This window comes from Vipera ursinii (assembly GCF_947247035.1).
Source record: "Vipera ursinii genome assembly, chromosome: 1".
Lineage (NCBI taxonomy): Eukaryota > Metazoa > Chordata > Lepidosauria > Squamata > Viperidae > Vipera > Vipera ursinii.
The window spans coordinates 254,369,482-254,394,118 of NC_139512.1; the positions used below are offsets into that span (position 1 = coordinate 254,369,482).

Consider the following 24,637-nt stretch of genomic DNA (forward strand, 5'->3'; position numbering starts at 1 on the left):
TCTTCTGGAGTGTTGGCTATTCCTGCCAGCTTGGCGTTGTCTGCAAATTTGATGAGTTCCCCATCTATCCCCTCGTCCAAATTGTTGATGAAGATGTTGAAGAGCACTGGGCCCAGAACAGAGCCCTGGGGCACCCCACTACACACTTCCCTCCATGCAGATGTGGTTCCATTGAGGACTACATACTGAGTACGGCCGGTCAGCCAGCCAGCCAGCCAGCCAGCCAGCCAGCTATGAACTCTTATATAGCTCAACTCCAATGTATCTTCAGGATAGTCCATTCTGAGCAGAATCTGCCTGTCCTTATGCAATCATAAGAAGATGCTTAGGTCCTAACCTCATAAAAAATTAAGGGGAAGGGGTCCAATTGACATATATTTTCAGTGGTGGTACCAACATGTGCCTACCACCTATAGCTTATTTAGCTCCCACCTTGCTGGCATTCCTGAAAGCATTAAAAAGTAATATGTATTGCAGTCTCAGGTCCTAACAAAAACAAAAACTACAGGTAGTCCTCAACATACGACCACAACTGAGTCCAAAATTTATGTAGCTAAGTGAGAAATTTGTTGAGTTTTACTCCTTTTTACGAGTTTTCTTGCCACATTTGTTAAGTGTATCGCTGCAATTGTTAAATATGGTTAAGTTTGCCCACTGACTTTGCTTGTCAGAAGGTTGCAAAAGGTGATCACATGACTCCGGGACACTGCAATCGTCATAAATGTGAGTCAGCTGTCAATCATCCGAATGTAAATCATGTGATCATGGGAATACTGCAATGGTCATAAGTGAAAAATGGTCATGTCACTTTTTTTAGTGCCATTATAACCCTGGTCACTAAGCAAACTGTTGTTGTAACTCAAGGACTACCTGTATTTAATGATCCACTGCATCAGTTTGGTAAAAACTGTAATGCATATTAGTTACCTGCATCTAAAAAGGTAAAGGTAAAGGTTCCCCCGCACATGCGTGCTAGTCGTTTCCGACTCTAGGGGCCGGTGCTCATCTCCGTTTCAAAGCCGAAGAGCCAGCATTTGTCCAAGGACGTCTCCGTGGTCATGTGGCTGACATGACTAGATGCCAAAGGCACACAGAACGCTGTTACCTTCCCACCGTAGTGGTCCCTATTTTTCTACTTGCATTTTTATGTGCTTTCGAACTGCTAGGTTGGCAGAAGCTGGGACGAGTAACAGGCACTCACTCTGTTACGCGGCACTCGGGATTCGACCTGCCAAACTGCCGATCTTCTGATCGACATGCTCAGCGTCCTAACCCACTGAGCCACCGCATCCCTACCTGCATCTATCGTACCTTAAATTGGATTGTAATTGCAAGTCATCTACTGGTAGTTCTCCCTTAACAACCACTTGTTTAGCACCAATTTGAAGTTATGATAGCACTGAACAAGGGGATTTACAACTGGTCCTTGTAGATGCAGCTACTGCAGCATCCTCAGTCACATGATTGCAATTCCAGCTTGCAATTACGATAATTGCAGCATCCTGAATTCATGTGATTGCCCTTTATAAGGTTCAATACAGTAATTTGTCTGCCTTTTATTAATCTGGGGAAAAATTTACTGACAATAAGCTCCTCTTAACTGAAAGAGATCACTTCCAATTTAAGTGAAACATCTATGTCAGGGGTGTCAAACTGCCGGCCCATGGGCCGGATGCATCACACAGAAGCCGCGCCCACCCCATTGCCGGCAATGGCAAAACAGTCCTGATACGTTGCACGTCACATGATGGCACGAGTTTGACATGTCTGATCTATGTGATTATTGTGTATTAAATATATGTGAGAAAAACTAGATTTGAACAGATTTAAACATTAAGATATGTAAGATAAGATGCTTACCTTAAGACAAATAGTACTGCATTTTCTTGTGTTATCTGTTTCTTAATATCAAGGGATCGTTCTTTCCCCCAGCAAACAATTATAAGTGTATTCCAAAGGGAACACAATTTCTAGTAAATACTGATAATTTTGATTCTCCTCTAGACTGGAATTCAAGAGCATTTCATTTGTGCACAATCATAATGTACTGAGAATCTCTAAATCTTTTGTTCTAGAGCTCTCATATAGTCAAGCAAGAAAAGTAAAATTAACATTAGGAAATTTGCAATAACTTTCAAAAATGCATCTTAATCAAAGTAAGAAATTAGGATGGTAATTCCATCTGAAATATTTAAAACAGCTGGTTGAGCTTCTAAATCTAAAGCAAGATATAAGAATGAAAAAAGAGTACTAGTTAGCTTGTTGGAATATAGATTCTGGTTTCATAAAATTAAGGACAGGTGTTGCCTACTTTTACTTCTTTACAATGAAACTTAAGACTTAATGGACCATTCAGGAGAAACCCAAATATACATGCAGCAAAAACTTATTTTAATGGGGAAACCCGCAATTTCATAGGTATTTGTGCATTTTAACTATATTTATTGATTGAATTTTGGTGCTGCCTGACAATATTGAAGGCGTAGAATTAAAACAAAATTCACTGCATCCATAGTTTCCTAAACTGAGGTTTGTTGAGGCTTTATTGTATTAATTTGATGCCATTCCCTGGATTCTTAGAAATGATACCCAAAATTTCATACTTTAAAAAATGTAAATATTTTATAAAACAAGCATATTATCAAACAAGATTTTAAACTCAGGATAATTATAAATGAAAGGCTATCCCCAGCTTGGAACCGGTGACTTCCCCAAAACTTCGTTGGAGGGGGATCCCCCCAGCAAGGTATCTGTTTGTGAGGGTGCTTTCTCAAGGCGCAAACAGGGGCAAGGAGAAGCTACCTTTCACTTTAAACACTGCGTCTTCAAGGGAACCTCTCGTTTGCACCTTTTCCAAGGTTGCTGGGCTTGCGCAGTACCCTCCCTCCCTCCCTCTTTGAATGGCTTTCTCAGCACTTCCTCAACATGCTGAGTCTTTGGCTTGCTTTGCTGGAAGGCTGAATTTAGGATTGCCTCTTTCCCTTCCCACTTTCTTAGAAGCAGAAAGTCACTGATTCAATCTAATACAATGTAATAATAATAATAATAATAATAATAATAATAATAATAATAATAATAATAATAATAATAGAAATAAAGTGCATTATTTATTTGTTTACTCAGAAAATTTAGAATAAATATAATGAATCATCCTGAAACCTCCCCCCCACAGTCCATGGAAAAATTGTCTTCCATGAAACCAGTCCTTGGTGCCAAAAAGGTTGGGGACCTCTGATGTACACAATTTAATTGTTAATTTAGGCACTTTTCACTGATAAAATGAAAAGCATAGAAATTATACAAAAGTAAACTATTTGTTCATTTCAATTAACTGAAACGTTCAAAAACATTCTCACATCTGTTACTTGGCACAAAAAAAATCTTTTCCTATAATGAATGAATGCTAAATTCATAAACATAATCATACAGTGAGGGGAAAAATTATTTTATCCCCTGCTGATTTCGTACGTTTGCCCACTAACAAAGAAATGATCAGTCTATAATTATAATGGTAGGTTTATTTTAACAATGAGAGACAGAACAACAACAAAAAAAATCCAGAAGTGCAGTTAAAAAAAACTTATAAATTGATTTGCTTTTTAATGAGTGAAATATGTATTTGATCCCCTATCAATCAGCAAGATTTCTAGCTCCCAGGTGTCTTTTATACAGGTAAAGAGCTGAGACTAGGAGCACTCTCTTAAAGGGGGTGCTCCTAATCTCAGCTTGTTACCTGTATAAAGTACACCTGTGCACAGAAGCAATCAATCAATCAGATTCCAAACTCTCCACCATGGCCAAGACCAAAGAGCTGTCCAAGGATGTCGGGGACAAGATTGTAGACCTACACAAGGCTGGAATTGGCTACAAGACTATCACCAAGCAGCTGGGTGGGAAGGTGACAACAGTTGGTGCGATTATTTGCAAATGAAAGAAACAAAATAACTGTCAATCTCCCTCGGTCTGGGGCTCCATGCAAGATCTCACCTTATGAGGTTTCAATGATCATGACAACGGGGAGGAATCAGCCCAGTACTACACGGGAGGATCTTGTCAATGAACTCAAGGCAGCTGGGACCATAGTCACCAAGAAAACAATTGGTAACACACTATGCGGTGAAGGACTGAAATCCTGCAGCGCCTGCAAGGTCCCCTTGCTCAAGAAAGCACATGTAGAGGCCTGCCTGAAGTTTCCCAATAAACATCTGAATGATTCAGAGGAGAACTGGGTGAAAGTCTTGTGGTCAGATGAGACGTAAATTGAGCTCTCTGGTATCAATTCAACTCACCGTGTTTGGAGGAGGAATGCTGCCTATGACCCCAAGAACACCATTGTCAAACATGGAGGTGGAAACATTATGCTTTGGGGGTGTTTTTCTGCTAAGGGGATAGGACAACTTCACTGCATTAATGGGATGATGGACAGGGCCATGTACTGTTAAATCTTGGGTGAGAACCTCCTTCCCTCAGCCAGGGCACTGAAAATGAGTCGTGGATGGGTATTTCAGCATGGCAATGATCCAAAACACATGGCCAAAACAACAAAGGAGTGGCTCAAGAAGAAGCACATTAAGGTCCTGAAGCAGCCTAGGTCTCCAGACCTTAATCCCATAGATGATTTGTGGAGGAAGCTGAAGGTTTGAGCTGCCAATCTTAGTGACTTGGAGAGGATCTGCAAAAAGGAGTGGGACAAAATCCCTCCTGAAATGTGTGCAAAAAATGTCTGATGTCTGTGATTGCCAATAAGGGTTTTGCCACCAAATACTAAGTCATGTTTTGCTAAGTGGTCAAATACTTATTTCACTCATTAAAATGCAAATCAATTTATAACTTTTTTGAAATGTGTTTTTCTGGATATTTTTGTTGTTATTCTGTCTCTCACTGTTAAATAAATCTACCATTAAAATTATAGACTGATCATTTCTTTGTCAGTGGGCAAATGTACAAAATCAGCAGGGATCAAATATTTTTTCCCCATCACTGTAAGTGCTGCATTTATACTATATAACAATAAATATAGGGTTACAAGTATATATACAAAGATGAGAAAGAAATCATCAGAGGATAATCCCAGCAACCTTTTGGCTACTATATCATGGCTCAAAGGAAAACAAACAACTGCTAGAACAGTGTAGAGATTTGAATTCAAAGAGCAAAATATGATTCTGAATATGCATGGACTTATCTGTCAGAAATACCTTAAACAATCTATATCTCTTTCTGGCCTTGCACAACTGTTGTTCTGGAAACACATGCAGTTGGTTTAAAGTACACCCAACAGATGCTCTATGTTTATTTGTAGGAGCTCTGAATCACATTTTGCCCTTCAAATCTGGATTGCTACACAGCACAAACCTTTGCTGAACACTTAATTTTTTATATGCATATCTGAAATATTTTATATACACACTGTAAAAACAGCAATTCAAAATTGTTAGTATTTTTTATTATATTATATCTTTGTTGCAGGCATAGTAATTCTAGAAATAAAATCTAATTCTAGCAAAGAAAAAATAAAAATTAGCCTTTAACTTTTCTCCCCAAGATTAAGACAACAAACACTTTGTCATATTGTTAAACTTTAAATTAAAAGGCTCACAGAAATTGCTGTTTCAGCAGCTTGTTCCTACATACCAACTGGATAAGTGGATTTGAACTTCCATATATTCAACACTGCTGTTTAGGAAATGAAACCGAGAGAGACAGGGAACACTTTCTCATGCTGGAGAACATCATATAATTCTTTTTATTGTGAGACTGCACTGTATCTAGCTAAAGTTCAAAGTATCACAGATACTTGAAACATGAGGTAAAGCAGAAAGGAAGATATTATACAAATGTATTAAGAATATTAAAATCATAGCATTCGTAAGTTATTTTGTTAAAATTTGCTTTAATTTAGATTTTTCTAGTATTACTAGGACAAAAGTAGGTTCTAACAAAACTTAAACCATTTTTTAAAATATCAATGTATCTATATTTAACTTTGTCTTATATTTCTCTCCCTCTTTCAACATATTCTTCTAAAATCTCCAGAGAAAGCTGCACCTGATTTTGACAAGGCCACATTTGGCCTCTGGTAAAAGGCCTTGTATGGGCTGCACCTGCCTCACAAAGGCAGCAGGTGGGATAGCAGAGCACAGAGTGGCAGAGGCCTCAAAGCGAAGGGTCCTGAGGGTGACTGTGGATGGGACTGGGCTGGGATGGCTTTGGCTTCCTCGGGCACGGCAGCTTTGGGCTGTGCTATTGCAATTCACAGGGCGTTGGCAACCCAGATGCTGAGCTGGGGTGACTGAGACTTCCAGGGATCCCTGCGGGTTTTCCACTATGGCTCAGGGCCTTTTTGCAGCCCCTGATACACACTGTGGCAAGCAGGCTGGAGCAGTGCAGTTTTGAGATTGCTTGCCACCTTTCAAGACAGGATGCAGTGTGATCAAAAGGGCAGAAATGGTGGCGGTGGTGGGGAGATACAGGTACGGTAGTTCTCCAATTAAACTGTAATTGAGTATGGAATTATGGTCATAAGCTGTTGCAATAGTAAGTTGAGGCATCATACAACCAGAACTTATTTTCAACACTTTTGTGGCGAGCATTAAGCAAACTCCATGGTTGGCTGCACTGTCATTAAGTGAATCAATTTTCCCCAATGGGTATTTTTTGCTAGAATTCATAAGTAAACACTGAAAACCAGCAAAAAAGTGGCAAAACCTGGTCAAAATAGGATGCAGCAAACAGACATAAAGGTGAGCCACTTGCCAAGTGCTTAAAAATGTGATCACCGTCATAATTTCCAAACAGGTTGTAAGTAGCTTTTTGGGGGGAGAGGGTCTGTTGTAACTTAAAAGAAGCTATTAAGTGACCAGTCTGTGGAGATTCTCAGTCGGGATGTCTCATAGTTGTCTCAAAGGTGCTTTTTTTCTTTAAAAGGCAACTGGACTACTTTTTTCCTCGAGGAAGCAGAAAATGTTTTGCTTCTCATCTACGAAGCTTCATTAGTTCTGATTTATTCCCTCCACCATCCCCCCTGCTATCAGAACTGAAGCTTCTTGGATGAGAAACGAAATGTTTTCTTCTCCCTCAAGGAAAAAAACAGTCCAATTGCCTATTGAAGAAAACACCACCTTTGAGATAAGCAACTAGTTATATAGGTCAAGGTCTTTAGGCAAGTGGAAGGGGGGGGGGGGGAGAGTTGCAGTTGGGAAGAAAAAAGCCCAGAATGGCTAGGCTTGTGGATTCTTGGCTAACAACTGGTGGAATTTGTTTTATGATGCGAGAGCCAGGATTCTTGTGTGCACTCAAGTGAACTATTTGTTAATATTACTTTTTGTGGCTACACTGAATTTTTCTGGCTACATTTGATTAGGCAAGAGAGAGAATTCAAATGTAGCATTTTTCTCTGAAGTAGTAGACAGGTGGAGTTTGGGGCCTAATGCATCTGGAGCAGGAAAGCAACTTGAGGTAACTTTTGAAGTGAGTTTTGGAGACTGCACCTAAGCCTTTCAGAGGCAACATGCAATCTTATGAATTCAGGTGTTGCATCTCTACTCTTTGCTTCTCACTCTCCTAATTGACAAGGTCTATTCTCTTCAAAACTGTTTAACAGAACTCTAAAACAAAAGCACACTTGCCTTTTAGCCAAAAATGTAAATATCTTTCTACTTTCTTACAATCTGCTTTTCCCTCTCTGCAACTACTAACTTTCTTAAGAAAAGAAAATTGTTAGCCTTATACTAAGTCTGAATAGAAGTTTATTATCTTATACAGGTGGTCCTTGACTTACAAGAGTTCATTTAATGACTTTTCAAAATTACATTGGCACTGAAAAAAGTGATTTACGACCATTTTTCACACTTATGACTGTTGCAGCATTGCCATAGTCATGTGATCAAAATTCAGACACTTAGCAACTGACTCATATTCATGATGATTGCAGTGTCCTGGGGTCATGTGATCACCTTTTGTGAGCTTCTGACCAGCAAAGTCAATGGCAAACACAGATTCACTTAAAAGCCATGTTAACTAATTTAACAACTGCAGTGGTTCACTTAACAACTATGGCAAGAAAGATCATAAAACGGAGCAAAATTCACTTAACAGCTCTCTTGCTTAACAATAGAAATTTTGGGCTCCATTGTGGTTGCAAGATGAGGACTGCCTATATTTAGAAAGGAATCTATTGAAACATAGTTTCTTTTTCATGAAAACCACTGCAATATCATCAGCACATAATCATTTTTTAAACAATGACTAATACAGGATACCTCCTCTTCATCATTTTAGTGGTCCGCAACTTACGACCACAATTGAGTCCAAAATTTCCATTGCTAACCAAGACATTTGTTAAGGAGCTTTGCCTCATTTTACTACTTTTCTTGCCAGTTGTTAAGAGAATCACTGCAGTTGTTAAGTTAGTGACATGGTTGTTAAGTGAATCTGGCTTTCTTATTGTCTTTGCTGGTCAGAATGTTGCAAAAGGTGATTTCATAACCCTGGGACCTGCAACCATCATAAAATTACATTGAGTTGATTTAAGGTTAAGGTAAAGGTTCCCCCGCACATGCATGCTAGTCGTTTCCGACTCTAGGGGCCGGTGCTCATCTCCGTTTCAAAGCCGAAGAGCCAGCGCTTGTCCGAGGACGTCTCCGTGGTCATGTGGCCGGCATGACTAGAAGCCAAAGGCGCACGGAACGCTGTTACCTTCCCACCGCAGTGGTCCCTATTTTTCTACTTGCATTTTTACGTGCTTTCGAACTGCTAGGTTGGCAGAAGCTGGGACGAGTAACAGGCACTCACTCTGCTACACGGCACTCGGGATTCGACCCGCCAAACTGCCGACCTTCAGATCGACAAGCTCAGCATCCTAACCCACTGAGCCACCGCGTCCCTTGAGTTGATTTATAGCAGCTTAATTACCACTAGAAGTCTGCTGAAGTAGAATTGATATAATGCTATGAATCACAGTCCATCTGCCCTATAAAAAGGAGTGAAAATAATCCAATTTTCTCCATAAAGATTAACAAAAAGAGATTCAAGATCTAAAGTTGATAAGAGTAAGTTGCCTATTAGAAATGAAGGAAAAGGAAATAGTGTAAACACCAAATGAACCTCTGAGGAATGGAAATGAAAAAAGATCTCAGTAAAATTAGTACTATGTAATTAAAACGAAGAGTGTGGGGAAAAAACTTGAAAAAGTTAATAGTGATAGAGCAGCTATAAAAAGCTTTATGGAGCAGCTTTTGAATTCAAGCCTCAGCAGATAACTTGTTGACTCTGGCTGAATGTGATAGGGATGGCCTTAGTTAATGTTTGGGATGGGGAATGCCAGACTCTTGGCAAGAATGTCAATTTCTTTTTAAAAAATCCTGGAAGGAAGCAGTGGCAAACATCATTTATGATGCTGTCAAAAAATAATTTGTGTATTTTTCTGAAAATAAACTCAATTTAATTCACCATTTAGAATAGTGCCCCCCAACCTTTGGGGCACCAGGGACTGGTTCTGTGGACAGAGGTTGTTCTGTGGACCGGAGGGGGCATGGTTTTGTGTGCTGCCTGCATCCCACGGATGGGGCTTCCCTTGTTTGTGTGGCCCAGTTTCTGGCATACTGCAACCCGGTGCCGGTCCACGGACTGGAGATTGGGGACCCCTAATTTAGAATACAGTAAGCTCTCTTCTGTTTAAATGTTATATGTGAAGAATAGGTGTCATGTATTTGGGAGAAGAATACAGGTAGTCCTCAACCTATGACCACAACTGAGCCCAAAATTTATGTTGCTAAGTGAGAAATTTGTTAAGTGAATTTTGCTCCATTTTGCGACTTTTCTTGCCACATTTGTTAAGTGAATCACTACAGTTGTTAAATTAGTAACACGTTTGTTATGTGAATCTGGTTGACTTTGTCAGAAGGTTGCAAAAGGAGATCACATGACCACAAGATACTGCAACTGTCATGACAATCAGTTGTCAAGCATCTGAATATAAATCACATGACCATGGGGATTCTGCAATGCTCATAACTGTGAAAAATGGTGCTAAGTCATTTTTTTCAGTTGTAATTTTGGCTACTAAATGGTTATAAGTCAAGGATTACCTGTACGTTTCCCCATTGATGGCCCTGATTAAAAGGTTTTCTCAAAAAAAAATAGTAATGTTTTCTGTTGAATAGAATAGAATACTTTATGGGACAAGGGTGGTTGGACACACAAACAATTTGTCTTTGTTGCATAAGCTCTCAGAGTACACACAAGTAATCTACTCTCAGTGCTATTCGTCTAGTTTGCTCATTACAGATTGCCCTATCAAGGTTAATGCTGCAATCTAAAATTTTTTTTAAAAAATTGTCATTTGCAATCTTCCCAGCCAGCTTCTGACAAACAAAATCAATGGGGAAGCAAACTGCATATGGATAAGGATAATTTTATCTTGACTTAGTTATCAAAAATCGTACTACTGGTCATTCCATTCCACACTGATCTATATACCTAATGCAGAGGTAGGTATTTTCCTTTTGTATTTTTTTTCTGGAAAGCATTAAGATACTTTCCCTTAATTTAAAAAAAACCAGTAAGATAAAGGGGGAAAATATCTTTATTCCCAAAGCAACCCATGGGCTGGATGAGACAATGTTATCTCTACCTTTGATGGTTGTTGTTATTTTGCAGAATATTTTCTGATCCTCCTGTTACACACACACCCCTTCTGTGCCCTAGTGAATAAAACATAAGCAATCCCCACCTGTGGAATCAACACTTGCTGCTATTGTTAAGCAGATTTGTGACAAATACCATTACCCAAAGGGAAATATCAGAACCAACTGTAGGACTCTGGGAAAAAAATGCTTTATAAGAAACTGCAATTATACACAAAAGAACCAGCCTTTTATAAAATTATAATTTTGTAAGATTAGGAATTATGAAAAAATATGCTGAGATCTATATTCAAATATTCTCCATTTACAAGAACTGAGGGATTAAACTGCAAAATAGGAATTATTCTAGCTGCTACAGCGAGGTACGGAGCAAATAAATTTAATAAATAACCAAATATAGGAAACATGCTATTAAAAAGTGTCACTATTATCAGTATTAGTTTTTTTTGTAATTTAGATTGAGTGCCTTGAGTTCCTGCATGTCTTTTTTGTGCAGTTTCCATTAATCATGTCACGAATATCCCAATGCCATGTTATTTGGCCCAGCAGTATTTACTTGAGTAGGCGCGTGTGCACGCGCACACACACACAGAGAATGTGTGTCTGGGGGTTTACATGACATTTGCTAAACCTAGTTTGCTAAAAGCAGAAGAGAATATTATTAACCAAAATAATAATGGTCTTACACGGATTTTATTAAAGAGCAAAATATTGTTTTAAAATCCTGTGTGACAAGATGTAGAATCATCCTCTTAAGAGCAGAAATATCTACCATTCCCGATAAATTTACGATCTTTTTAAGATAGCAATTTAAAGATAGGCTTTATCAGTGATTAAGAATCTCCTTCCGTTTATCTAGGATTAATAATGCATTTGAAAGCTCATTCACACTTACACGCTTTACCAGAAACAGAAACTCTATACTGTACCTCCGAATATTATGTTTGGCAAAAAAAAAGAGGGGGGGGAGGGAGAGAAACAGCCAAGGTGAGTTACAGCTTAGCACCGCCATCAGACAAAAGCAGTATTTATACAGCTGGATTTCATTACGGTCATAATACAAGGAAGGCGGGAGTAGAGAGCGAGCACTCGCTTCCAACAACGCAGACAGACGGATTGTGCTCTTTACACAGAAACACGCCGAGATCCTCCACCCCACCTCCCGGCTGCACAACTGAGGGGCACACGGCGCAGTCCCTAACGAGGGAAACGCGGCTCGCAAGTCGCCTCCGGCACAATGCTCAGACGTGCAGGGGGGTTGCCATTCCTTTCCCCGCGATTCCCCCACCCCAGGCGGGGCCCCGGGAACCGCCGAGGTTGCTCAACCGCGGCGGAGGCGGCTGAGGCGGCGGCGGGAGCAGGTAGGGGAGGCTCCTGCTGCAGCGCGCCAATGTCGCGAAGCGGAAGGCGAAGGCAGAGAGGAGGTCGGGGAAACCCGGTCCATCCGTCCCAAAAAAAGCAGAGCAAGAAGGCAGGCAGGCAGAGGGTCCCAGGGCCAAGAAAGCCTCCTTCGCCCTGGCCGTGCCCGGGCCGAGCGGTCGCCCGTCCTTACCCGATGGAGTGGCTCCGAAGACTCTCACCACGGGCACCTTCTTAACGGGGGCCTCCCTAAAGGAGGACTGGCAGGGGTCCAGGCCGGGCAGCGGGCTGCTCATATAGTAATCGGCGGTCACGACCCTCACTGAGAACATGTTCGCCGCCACGAAGAGAGGCGCCGCTGAGGGCGACCGCTGGGCGCAGCCCGAGGCTGGGGCTTGGCGCACCCGTCCGCAGCGCGAGCGCAGCCCCCGCCTTCTTTCCTCACACGCCCGGCGCGCGCGCTCGCGCTCGCGCTCGCTCGCTCGCTTGGGCGAACGAACGGCCGGGCGGTCCTGGAACGGCCGGGGAGCGAGACGCGCACGCGCTCGCAGGTTTCCACTTTTTTTTTCCTTCTTCTTCTTCTTCTTCGCCACCCCTCCCCTCCCCTCCCCGTCCTGCCTCCAGGATTCGAGCACCAACCGGGACGAGGTTCTTTAGAACGAGGCGGACCGCGCGCGGCTCGTGAGCAACTCCCACTTTGTCCGTGGCGTGGAACAGCGCCAGAACGGGAGCTTCTCGGCTGCGGTTGTTGTTGCCATGATAATGACGTCACGAACCAGACACCTTGGAGGGTTAAAGCAGGGCGGGGTGTGTGTGTGTGTGTGTGTGTGTGTGTGGTGGGGGGGGGGAAAGGGTGGCGGTTGGAGAGCGAGAAAGGCTGGACTCTCTTCTTCGAGTAGCAGCTTCAGCTCCCAAAGCGAATTTTAGTAACTCGCGCCCACGCGTTTGGCTTAAGGGGAACCGTGCTATCGATAAGTTCGGCTTTTGAACTCCCAAGGGCTGGGAAAAGTTTATACGGAGAGCGCAGTCGCGGTCAGGGACTGGGACTGGGAACTTGAGGGATCGTGTTTAGCCGCCATTTCAGAAGTCGAGCCCCTTAGCTCCAAGGGAAGGTGAGTTCCTTGGGCGCCTTGGAAAAAGGGCGTTAGAGGGGAAATGCGTGACGAGCCGAGTTACGTTTCCTGCGCGCGCTTCTCTTTCTCCTCCGCCCCCTCCTTAACCGTTCCTGCCGGGGGAAGAGAAAGATGAATGGAGCGCAGCCTGCTAAAAGGGCGGGAGTGGCAGGAAGGGCGGGGCTTCAGCCGCGCGCTGCGGAAGAGGAACGTGCCGCTCGCTTCTCCCCCTCCCCCCCAGCTGCGGAGCTCGGCGCTGACAGCTGTTCTGCGGTGGCGCGGGACTTAGGCGGGGGCTGCTGGCCAGGTGGCGGGACAGTTGTCGGAGCGTGCGCTGATCTGGTGGTTGGTTGTCTGAAACCTGCCAATCAGGGTGACAAATCAGCGGGCGATCGGCTTTTTAATGGGAGGGTGCGCGCGATGAAGACCTTCTACAACAAAGCGACGCGCGCCTGCACAAATGGGTTTTTTTTTCCAATTCAGCTACGTTACGGAGTTACCGTAAGGCGGTAGCCAAGTCCCCTGATGATTTAGGAGAGGGTCAGGTGTCGTGCGTTTGTCGCCTTGCTTGCCCCTGGTCCGACACAACCGTCGAACTGCGGCCATTATCGGAATTTATTATTTATTATTATTTATTTAGATTTATATACCGCCCTTTCCCGAAGGACTCAGGGCGGTTTACAGGGCATTTAAAAAACAGTCAATACAAACGTTAAAACAAAAATTTAGAAATCGAATATCTGTTTCACTGATAAATGAAAACATTTTGCTGTATAATACTTTCTCGGTGATTGCGTAACAAAACGGGTCTATTACTGAAGTAAAAAAAAAAATTCACCACAAATTATATATCTTTTTTTTCCCTTTTGCTCTTTTTTTTCCACTTAACGTACGCTATACGCGTATTCTGCCTTTGTTTAAGAAAAGGAATGTTATTCTATGATAACCGAGGCAATGTACCCAGAACAATATTATGTTTCTCCAGTTTGGAATAATTTATTGTTTTGCTTATGAAACTAATATCCTAGTTTTGTATTTGGTTTCTTCCAGTAATATATACAAGCTGAAGACTGGCTATTTTTTAAGTTTAGGAACTGCCAATGCTTTTGTAAGGTATTGTTCAAAAATGTTGGATCAAGTATAAAATTATGCAGAATGAGGAGAAGAGGTACAAGTTTTGAGTGGTTATACTATGAAAGTGGATAGAAACTTGAAAGTACATGGGCTTTGTTCACCCAAGACATTTATGGTAAACCTATCTATCCATAGTTAATTTAACAAACTGTTCTGAGGTCATTCAACCTATGAAGCATAAACCATATGGACTGGCTTCACACTGAACACTTGATTAGAAGGGCAGCAACAGGCTAATCTTCTCTAGACTCAGAAACTGAGCAGGTTTGGGACTGGTTAGTATTTGTATGAGAGACCAAATAATAGTAGGGCTGTGCGTTGAATTAGGAAGTCAAAAGCACCTTCCTGAAGAACATAGGGGCAAGCCATTTCCATATTGCTACTAAGAAAACTCCATAGTTATATCCATTATTGTGCTAGGGGTTCTATTGAGAATTCTCTATTGAATTCTCTATTGAATGAGAATTAAATTCAGTATATTGTTTGAACACAATCATGATGCAGGCTACAGTCTGGTAGTCTCTCTAAGTAGATTTTCTTCCCCATGGATGGAGAGAAAGTACAGTCTCAAAGGAAAACTGACTTCATATGCAATATTTACTTTTTATTGGAAAAGGAATAAATGTGTCAGTCGAGACTCTGGGTTTGCTGATCCTAAGCTGTTGCAGGGTATTAGATGAACTGTATTAATTTACTTGTGTTCATCTCAATGCAATGGAATTTGTTTTTTTTTTCAAAAAACAGAAACAAAAAAACTTACCTTCACTGAATCCAGGCTATTTCAGGCATGGGGGGGATTCTCACTGGAAATAACTTGTACAACCTTACATTAGCATTCTTTTTTTATTCCTCAGTTTTGAATATATGCATACTTGCTTGCCTATTGATTAAATAGAAATTTTATTAAACAATTTTTGTGTACAGCAAAAAAATGTAATTTTATTTAGTACTCAAAACAGCAAATCCAATCGTACCTAAAACAAAGACCTTTGTCCATTGCCCTTCAGAATGTCTAATGTGTGTTGCTAGGCAACAATCCCAATAATGAGCTGTAAATTTGAATAAGCTACCGATATCAATCAAACCAACTAAAGTAGCTTAATCTTAAATATATTTCTTAACTACCTTTCTGCCCTAAATAACCTCTAGATTTACATATCATATTAAAAAAACAGCAAAGCTGGGTGCACAAGCCAATTGAGATTTAAGTCCTCTGCCAAAATAGATGATTGCTGATATTAAATTAGTAACTATACCAGAACAGGTGTAATACTAGGATGCAAAATGTTATATTGTTACTTCAGAAATCTGAAAGGATGTAGAGACCTCAGTTTCTTAATATTGTCTTACTAGGGGCTTGGCCATACATAACATACTTCCACCTTCTCAATACCTCAGTACCTCTCCCCGGCAGGATACTCCATAGTAGCCTTATTTACCTTTTGTGTTCTTGGTCAAATGAACACACTTCCAAACAAAGCACCTTCCATCTTTTTTGTCTGTTTGTTTTATGAGAAAGCCTACTGGCCTATTTAGCCCAGAAGCCTTTTTAAAAATAAATATGCTGTAAGCTGTCACTTTATTTTTTTAAGTTGTCTTTTTCCTTTTTTAAAATTTTTTTTTTGTAATTAAAAAAAGTCAGGTGAAAGAGCTTGGAAGGCGCAGGGGCATATTGTAGAGTCCTTATTAACTAATAAATACAAATTGCATTAAAAAAGACACAGTCTTACATAACAGATGGACTCTGCTATGTCAATTTTTATCAGGTGATTTTATTCGGTCATAAATATACCTAAGTAATTCTATATATCTAAATATAATGATGGCAGAAGGAATATTGATTTTATGTTTGGAAATGTTAGTATAGTATCTATACAATGCATAATTTTAGTTGCAATATTTAAAAGAAAACAGATGAGTAGCCATTATTTTTTCAGTGTTTTTAGGTCTTGTTTCAGCTTTTTCATCAAGTCAACTACCTCCTCTTCCACAAAACCATTTTAAAGGAAAGTCAAAGCAAATCAAAAAATGATGTAGTCTTTGTAGCATTGCCTTCTTAAAAATTGGGCTCATAAGGAATCTGCATTTGTACTGTCCTGACAGAAAATATAAGAGGGCAATGTGGATGCATGGAGAACTCTTGAGGGCTCACTGGGTACCTTTGAAAGTCATGAAAACCAGAATAGAGGCACATAGAGAATAGTGCTGGGGCAGGAATATTCATGGGCATCTTATAAAAATTAGTCAAGCAAGGTGCAAAGGATGTAAGAGCAGTGAAACAAGTTCTGTATGCTGTGGGAAACAAAAATACTAATCCTCGTCAAGGGGGAAAGAAACCAGCCCAAATTAATGTTGTTCCTTCCAGTATTCCTTCTAGGCTGATATTTCTCTTCCTGTGATTTTACCTCAGGCATATATCATATTTTAATCAGAGTCTGTGTCAGTGTTTTTATTTGGTTTTCCACAGTTGTTGTCCATCTCAAATTCCTTGCAATTACCTTTTGGCCCCTTGGGAACCTGGGAGATATTACTTTAGATTCTAGCTTACTCAGTTTTCATAATCTTGTACTCATTTGCATTCCTTTCCCATACATAGTAAATCTAATAAAGAAAAACAAAGGTTCCTTCAGATACAAGGAGATTCCTGGTTTGTGGTTTAAGTCTCTCTTGGATTAAACACACAGATATACATAAATAAAGGGAGATCATGCTGCTATATTTTGTAGCCTGTCAATATGCATTCTACTCATGCTCTGTGTTAATCAAGTATTCAGTAGCCAATTTACATGCATATAGTTCTGCAGAGAAATCCAAGATTCCTACATTAGAAGTACTGAAAGTACACTTTTCATATTGAATCAAAAAAGTCATAAAAATTGTAAGAGACAGAAAAAAATCTTGGTGATTTTGTGTGTGTGTGTGTGTTTCAGGCCCACTTTATTGGTTTACTTTACTAAGAATATGGCAGAAGTTATTCTTAATACTGTTTGTGATCTCGATGCGCTATTTATATTACATATTTGTACTATATACTAAAACCATAAAAATACACAAATGCTGTAGTTAGTTCTCCTAAATATTATCAGAAGTTCAGGATTGCAGAGGAAATAGCACATAAGCCTGCCTCTCTCATTGGCATAAGAAATCATTCATCATGTTGGCTTCCATCCCATTCAGATTTCTTTGACCTTTTCCTTGATTGTAAATGCCTAATGGCCAATAACACATCAGACATTATTATATATATTACTCCGTCTTATCAGTTTCCATTTCATAACATAGCTTTTTGTATACTGGTAGAATTATGTCTGGAAAACCCTTGCTTTAATTATTTGCATTTGTTAATTGATTTATATGTTGCTATTTCCTAAGATTTTAGATAGCTCCCTATAAACGAAAACCACATACAGCAATAAAACATTAAAAATAGTAAAGTGGATTCTGAACTGAATACTTTCTCTCTAGGTCACCTCCTTCCAGTTAAGCTGAACTCTTGTGTCCTGAAAGTGCAAGAGGAAAGGGCCCATTCCAGTCTGAGGGCAGGCAGTTTCAAAGTGGGGGGAGGAGGTTGTTCAGGTAGAAGTGGGTGGGGGAAACAGCCATTGAGTTGATTAGAAGTACATTCACAAATACACGTAATCTACCAGCGTTTAACATGGGTAGCAGATTTTATTCAGAAAATAAAAAAGATTTATAGGCTATCCTGGTGAAGAAGTAGTAAGCTAAAGGAAGCTTATAGCAATGTCTCAACATTTGGGATGGAAGAAGGAAGAAATTTAAATGGTAAAGACTAGGAAGCTGGCAGATGGAAGAAAAATATGTCGTAACAGAGGTAAAGTCTTTAGTGCCAAAGTTCAGAAGACTTTTTTGGGGCAAAGAAATGCAGTGATTGTTCCAAAGATTGGGGTTCCAAAGACTAGTAGTCCAAAAGAGAATACAGTTGTTTTGATTATTTTTATAAGCTTTACAAAGGTATTTTTAGTCACACAACAAATATTTAAATCAAAGTCATTGAAAAGTTTTTAGAGAATTCATTTTTCTATCCCAAACTAATTTATAGGTGTATACTCATGCATGCGTGCGCACACACACACACACACACACACACACTATATTCAACATCTTTGTATAGATCAAGTAGATTATAGCCAGGTCTTTTATGTCATAGTCATAATTGCCATATAATCTTTCTGTTTTTACTACAACAATAAATATGGTTACAAAAGTAAACCAAAACAATTTCTGAAATTCTTATTTAAAGGATGATAATCTTGATCTTGGCAAGAGAATAGGCATTCTTAAGTCTGAGTCAAGAATGGACAACTTGTGTTTCATGTGAGCTTCCAGCTTCCTTTTGTTTTCTTGAGGTCCCACAGGTGGTAGTATTCTGTAGATTTTCAACAGAGGAATGAAATAGATGCCACAGTTTCTGATAATAAAAAAACAAGGAAAGTACCCTAAAACCCTATCCTCCAGTAATATTGTGCTATTACAGTCCTACGCAAGTAGAGTAATACTAATTAAAAGCGAAGCAACCGGTCATGGAAAGATTACCTGCCCTATGCTTAAGTGGACTGAAACAATGTCATTAGAATTCAGTACTCCCAACAGCCACTTGATAAATTGTATTATATTAATTTTTGTTGCATTAGGAAGCAGACAAAAATCTAGGCCTAGGGATCTCAAGTGATTGGAAATGACAATATAAAGCAGGGGTCTTCAAACTTGGCCCTTTTACGACTTGTGGACTTCAACTCCCAGAATTCCTCAGCCCGGCACGCTGGCTGAGGAATTCTGAGAGTTGAAGTCCACAAGTCGTAAAAGGGCCAAGTTTGAAGACCCCTGATATAAAGTATCCATCCGAATGGATATACTAATTTGGATTTTGCTTTTTAATTAATTTAATTTATGTTGTGCAACTTCTACCTAAACATTCCTGTCCATTTTAGACCTTGTTATTGTTTCTGATGTCTAAAGCAGCTGTCTCACTCTTCATAAAACATGGCATGCATTTGTATGCAAACAGGAGCTCAGTATGTCTTGTTTTCCATATCCTTCTCAATTTCAACAGTGAACTGAAAGTTCATGTAGAATTAGTAGTATTTATCTGATCAGTAGTTAGTTTGGAATTTTGATGATGAAGAGCAAATAACTGCTGCAAAATGGCAAAAATTAAAATTTAGATCTAGTGAATAAAAGGGATCAAGAATTTGCATTATTTTTTATACTGGATCCCTGGGTAAAAAGTTTATATTAGAATCTGTAGATTGAAGAATAAACCCATATCTTTTGTTTTTCTAAGTTTTGCCAGGGCACAATAGCATGTATAATGTGCAAGGGGATTTGAGTAAATAAATGGTCATGGCTTCTCAGTAATGAGACAAATGTAAATATGATCTGCATCTATGTCCTCACTTGAACTTGGAGGACTCTTATATCTGTAAAAGATGACAACTCTTGCTATAACCAGACCAATATGAATGACTATTTTTAGAACTGAGCAGCCTCCTTATTTAGCCATGATAGAACTGAACGGGTTGTTTGCTATAGCTCAGCAATAAGCTGTAAGTAATGCCAGATATAATTGTGCCTTCTCTAAAATATAACAGAATAAATGTGGCTTGCAAGTAGCCAATCATACTTCTAAGTAAAATAATAGCAAAACAGTATTAAGAAAATTGTACTAATAACATAATTTTAGAAATAGATATATTCCTCCTATGTTGCATTCTGTAAATTAAGAATGTGGATTAATCCAGGGCTTTTCAACTTTTTCACCCATTGTACCACTTTTAGGATATGGCAACATCCGAGTACCACCAGTCGCCTATCAAGGTGTCAAAAACTTGATGACCAAAAAAAAAAGGAAGAAAGTGATAGTCCTCGACTTCACTTAGTGACTGTTCGAAGTTACAATGGCACTGAAAAAAGTGCCCCCCAAGCCACAGCTGAGCAGGACGCCTGCCCGCCTGGTGGCGCTCTTCCTCCTGTCCAAGGTTTTCATTGTGAGCATTTCTGTTGAGGATTAGCAGTGGGGGTGGGGGGTGTTTGTTTTTTATTCCCCCCCTTTTCTGGGTGGTAGCAGAAGGTTTTGGTCACTTCACATGACCCTGGGTCACTGTGACCATCATAAATATGAATCAGTTGCCAAGCATCCAAATGTAAATCACAAGACTCTGGAGATGCTGCAACATTCCAGCTGATTGGCGCTTCTGGGCTCAGCAGAAGTGCCAGGATCAGCGCCGAGCTCCAGCTGGAGCCTGGCGCTGATCCTGGCTTTTCCGCTCAGCCCTGACAGCCCTGCAGCTCCAGCCATCTGCGGTGCTACCACCGGTTCAGCTCATTCCCCTCCCTCGCTACCACCTTTCTAGGATGGTTGCGTACCACCTGCTAGGTGCCAATGTACCCCAGGTGGTACCTGTACCACTGGTTGAAAAGCCCTGGATTAATCTACCCATCTACCTACTTATCTATCTACCTATGAATATATTGAAAGCCACATAAGAAGCTGGCTTTTAAATAGCGGATGATTTATCCTGGTTCATTATAGTCATGACTGCATTGATATATTCTGCTAACCACGGTTTAATTTGGTTTTGGTTTAATATGTGAATGTGACTGGTATGGGGTAAATTAAGGATTATTATTTGGCATGTTGTTTGAATTTAGCCAGTTGATATTTACTCTGTAAACCATGATTGAACAGGCAATGTGTCAAATATAATCTTTACTTTCACATCTTTTTATCAAAAAATGCCGTATGTTTCAAATCTATGTTTCAGGCTGAAGCTATGACCTTAGGCTTTTCCATGGGAGATTTAATCAGGCCCAAGGTCTGTCCCTGTTTTGAAAAGTTGAATTCACAAGTTAAGCTTTACTACCATATATGTGACCAACATGTGATGGCAGTATCTTCTGAGCACCAGGGCTACTTGATTGATGGCAAAAAGAGAATGCAAATAGAAAATCAGTCTGCTTTCTGGGAGTTAGCAAAAGCACCCCTGTATTGCAACCCTCAAATAGGTGGCAAGCATTTCTAAAAACATGCTATTTAATTCCAGTAAGTATCATACTATTCAGTCTGCTTTGTATAGAAAAAAAAGTCCCAGCAGTATTGGTTATTACCTCTTTAGCCTAGCTTAGGCTACAGAGATATTGCGACAATAAGCTAGTAACCTTGACCTATATTAGTCCAGAGAGCATTATTCTGCAAATTGCATAAAAGACTTGGTTGTAAGACAAGGGGAGTGACATAAGCATCTGTTTTGTTTCCAAAGTGACAGTCTAGACCACCCATGCTTGATATTAGAGGCAACTAGCGGAGATCTTGTATAAAATGTTAAAATAAACAATTGTCTCCCTAACAGAAATGTTTCTCTTCCATGAATTTTATAGCAATGTTTAAAGAGACAAAATGGGGAGAAATAATATAATGAATGAAAAACAATTTACTTTCCTCTCACACCTTATTGCTTTATTACAATACAGTAAAGGACTCAGGATTGGGGCTGTGTTCAGTCCCATTTTGAACTCAGTATTCCTGTATGTCGAAAGGAAGATGTTTCTGAAGAGTCTGTTTTCATTTTCTGTTTCCTGAAACCCCTTTTCTCTCCAGGTTGAAAGATTCAATACTCTCATTTGATCCTTATCAGGCTAATGGAGCCATTCAACTCATGTTTTCCAAGCTCCCACCTCAGAGCCCACCAGGAAGCTGGAAGCCTCCCTAGACCATTTGCCATTTCCTTGGCTTAAAAAGGGTTTTTCCCCCCTTTTCTGAGCATTTGGAGGAACTTTTTTTATGGAGAAAATTGATGGCTGTTAGCCATTTTGAATTCTGTGTAGTAAATGAGGTAAACATTTAAATAATATGTAGATAAACAAGTTCCTCACAATCTATCATTTTCTGTCCTTGAAATAAACTGTTTACTATCTAACTTATATGAGTTTATATGATTATACGCCTTGTTTCAATAATTCATGTTATTTTTTGGATCGAGAAAAATACACCAGAGGCACATCTGTTATATAACTTGGGATGGGCAGTCTTATATCTAGGACAGTGGTGGCGAATCTTTTAGAGACCGAGTGCCCAAACTGCAACCCAAAACCCACTTATTTATCTCTGGGTGCCAGGTGGGTGTGGCCCACTGGGTGGGGGTGGCTGTGGTGGTCATGGAAGATTGGGTGGGGGTGGCGAAGGTGGGTGTGGTTACCTCAATGTTGCCCGTGGGGAGGGACACCTGTGGGGGTGGGCAGGGTTGGGGGAGCTGGCAGGTGGGGCGGTAGGCAGGAGACTCATCCTGTGGGGTGAGGCGAGGCAAGGTGGGGGTGCCATTGCCATGGGGCAAGGCAAGGGCTGGGGCAGCTGCTTCCTGACACCATCGGCCCCCGCACACAGACGCCAGCGAGTGCATGGGGGCCAATGCTGTCCGTCAGTAGCCACAACCTGCCGGCCCTTCGACAGGTGCACTTGGGCTCTGCAGCCCATCGCCAGCGGTTCAAAGAAGCTGCCTCTGAGATGGATGGTCGGTCAACAGCTGAGGAGGTGATGCAGTGGGTTGTGCCTGGATGGGGGGGAGGGAAACCAGCTGTGCCAGGATGCACTCAGCCACGTGGGACCTCGGCGAATTAGCAGGCAGCTGGTTGAAGAGGGACAGTTGCCACCTCTGAGGCATGGCGCGGGTGCCCACCGAGAGAGCTCTGAGTGCCGCCTCTGGCACCCGTGCCATAGGTTCACCACCACTGATCTAGGACATACGGATCCCTTTGTACTCACTGCACTGCTGGGAAGCACTTTCAGGGTGTACTGTTGAACAAACAAAAAGGTCTGTTTTCAGATATGTAATTTTTCCTAGGCTTCTCCCCCTCCAAAATGGCATTAAAAGGAATGCCTGTGTCTTAAAGGGTAAAGGCTCCAGTGGTGCTGTTAAATCCCTTTAAAAACTCCGCTCCAGCAGTCAGGGCAAGCCCAACCATCTACCCTGTCTTTTGTTGCCTCCAGTCACGGGCATGGTCAGTATCATCACTGAAGTGATTAGGGACACGTTTTTCAGTTTTTAATGTTCGGGGTCTGAGAAGGGATTTAAAATAGCCGCATGGAGATCTTGAGGCTTGATGACTAAAGGCACCTCTTATGCTACCTTAAAACTTCTCAAAACGCTTCTAAAAATGCTGATTTTGCTTTTGGATTTCAAAAAGTGAGGGGCAAAATGCCTTTTAAAAGCCCTATGATGTAATTATACCATTGGCCGTGCTCCTGCCACGCCTGGAGGCCATTTTTAAAACTTTTAAGTCTTGTTGATGTGGTAGCTCTGTATTGTTTAGCCATGATGCAGGATGTCCAGATACAGGAATTATGAATAAAATAACTTTCCCGAGAATTGGTAGCAACATTTAAAAAATTGTTTTTCCCTCAGATAATAAAAGCTTGAAAGTATGAATTGCTTGTGGCCAGCATCTTTTTTTTTCTTTTTGCAACAGTACTGTAAATGATGTTCTGCTTTGGATACGATAGAGATTGGAAGCGTAGGAATAGAGGAATAGAGAATTAAGTCATAAACTGAAAAAACAGTAGCATGTTGTTGCTGTTCACTCTGATGTAGGAAAAGGAAAGCTTGCTTTCTAATGTTTGCTTCTTTATGATGAATTTGCTATGCCTTGAGTGATGCCTGGGAGATTTAGTGTTTTATCTGCTAGGATTTCCAGGAGCAACTGAGAAAAGTCATTATGCATATTTATCACATGATCCAGTTCATTATACAAACAGATCAGGGAGAATAAGCCATCCTCCTACACAAACTGTTTACTGACGCACAGTCTTCCTTGGTCAGAGAACAACGTATTCTTTGGTAGTGGAATGAATGAGGCAGGAAGTTCATTCTCTCGTTTTTCTTATTCAGGATCACTGAGAGGAAACACTCAAAGAAAGATGTCTTACAAGGAAGCTATTGAGCTGGTGGTATAAATCAGTAAGCTAGCTAAGAGACAAAGCCTAAACACTCGTCTTTCCCATCTACAGCCCATTTTACTTCGTAGCCAGCAAATTTGAAAAAAAAAACAATTTTAACATTTAAACCAGTGTTTTTCATCCTTGGCAACTTTAAGATATGTAGATTTCAGCTCCCAGAATTCCCCGGCATCCTGACAGAATTTGCATCGCACTCCTGGGTCAGGCTGGGATGAGCTGGGCTTTGTCTATGAAAATTTTTTAAAAAGCCAACAGCAATTGCAGAGTCATGGCGTGCTAGAAAGCTTCTTTGCAAAAAAAGCTCCTGGGCCGGGCTAGCCTGGGCTTGAGCTGTCCCAAAAAAGGAAAGAAAAAAAAAAGACAAAAGCAGCTCCAGATCCACGGGGAGTCTCAGAAAACCCTTTTGCAAAAAGGACCTG

The 24,637-nt window shown here is 40.7% G+C and overlaps 2 protein-coding genes across 2 annotated transcripts in view; both read right to left on the reverse strand.

Moving 5' to 3' along the window:
• REV3L (REV3 like, DNA directed polymerase zeta catalytic subunit) overlaps nt 1-12,750 on the reverse strand; it is a 76,061-nt gene extending 63,311 nt beyond the window's left edge. Inside the window, exon 1 of the mRNA XM_083367370.1 lies at nt 12,199-12,750. Coding sequence (XP_083223496.1) covers nt 12,199-12,337 — 139 coding nt within the window. The 5' untranslated portion in view covers nt 12,338-12,750. The remainder of the gene's footprint in view (nt 1-12,198) is intronic.
• Nucleotides 12,751-18,360: 5,610 nt separating this feature from the next.
• TRAF3IP2 (TRAF3 interacting protein 2) overlaps nt 18,361-24,637 on the reverse strand; it is a 50,614-nt gene continuing 44,337 nt past the window's right edge. Inside the window, exon 12 of the transcript XR_014493869.1 lies at nt 18,361-18,680. The gene's annotated coding sequence lies outside the window, so the exon portion shown is untranslated. The remainder of the gene's footprint in view (nt 18,681-24,637) is intronic.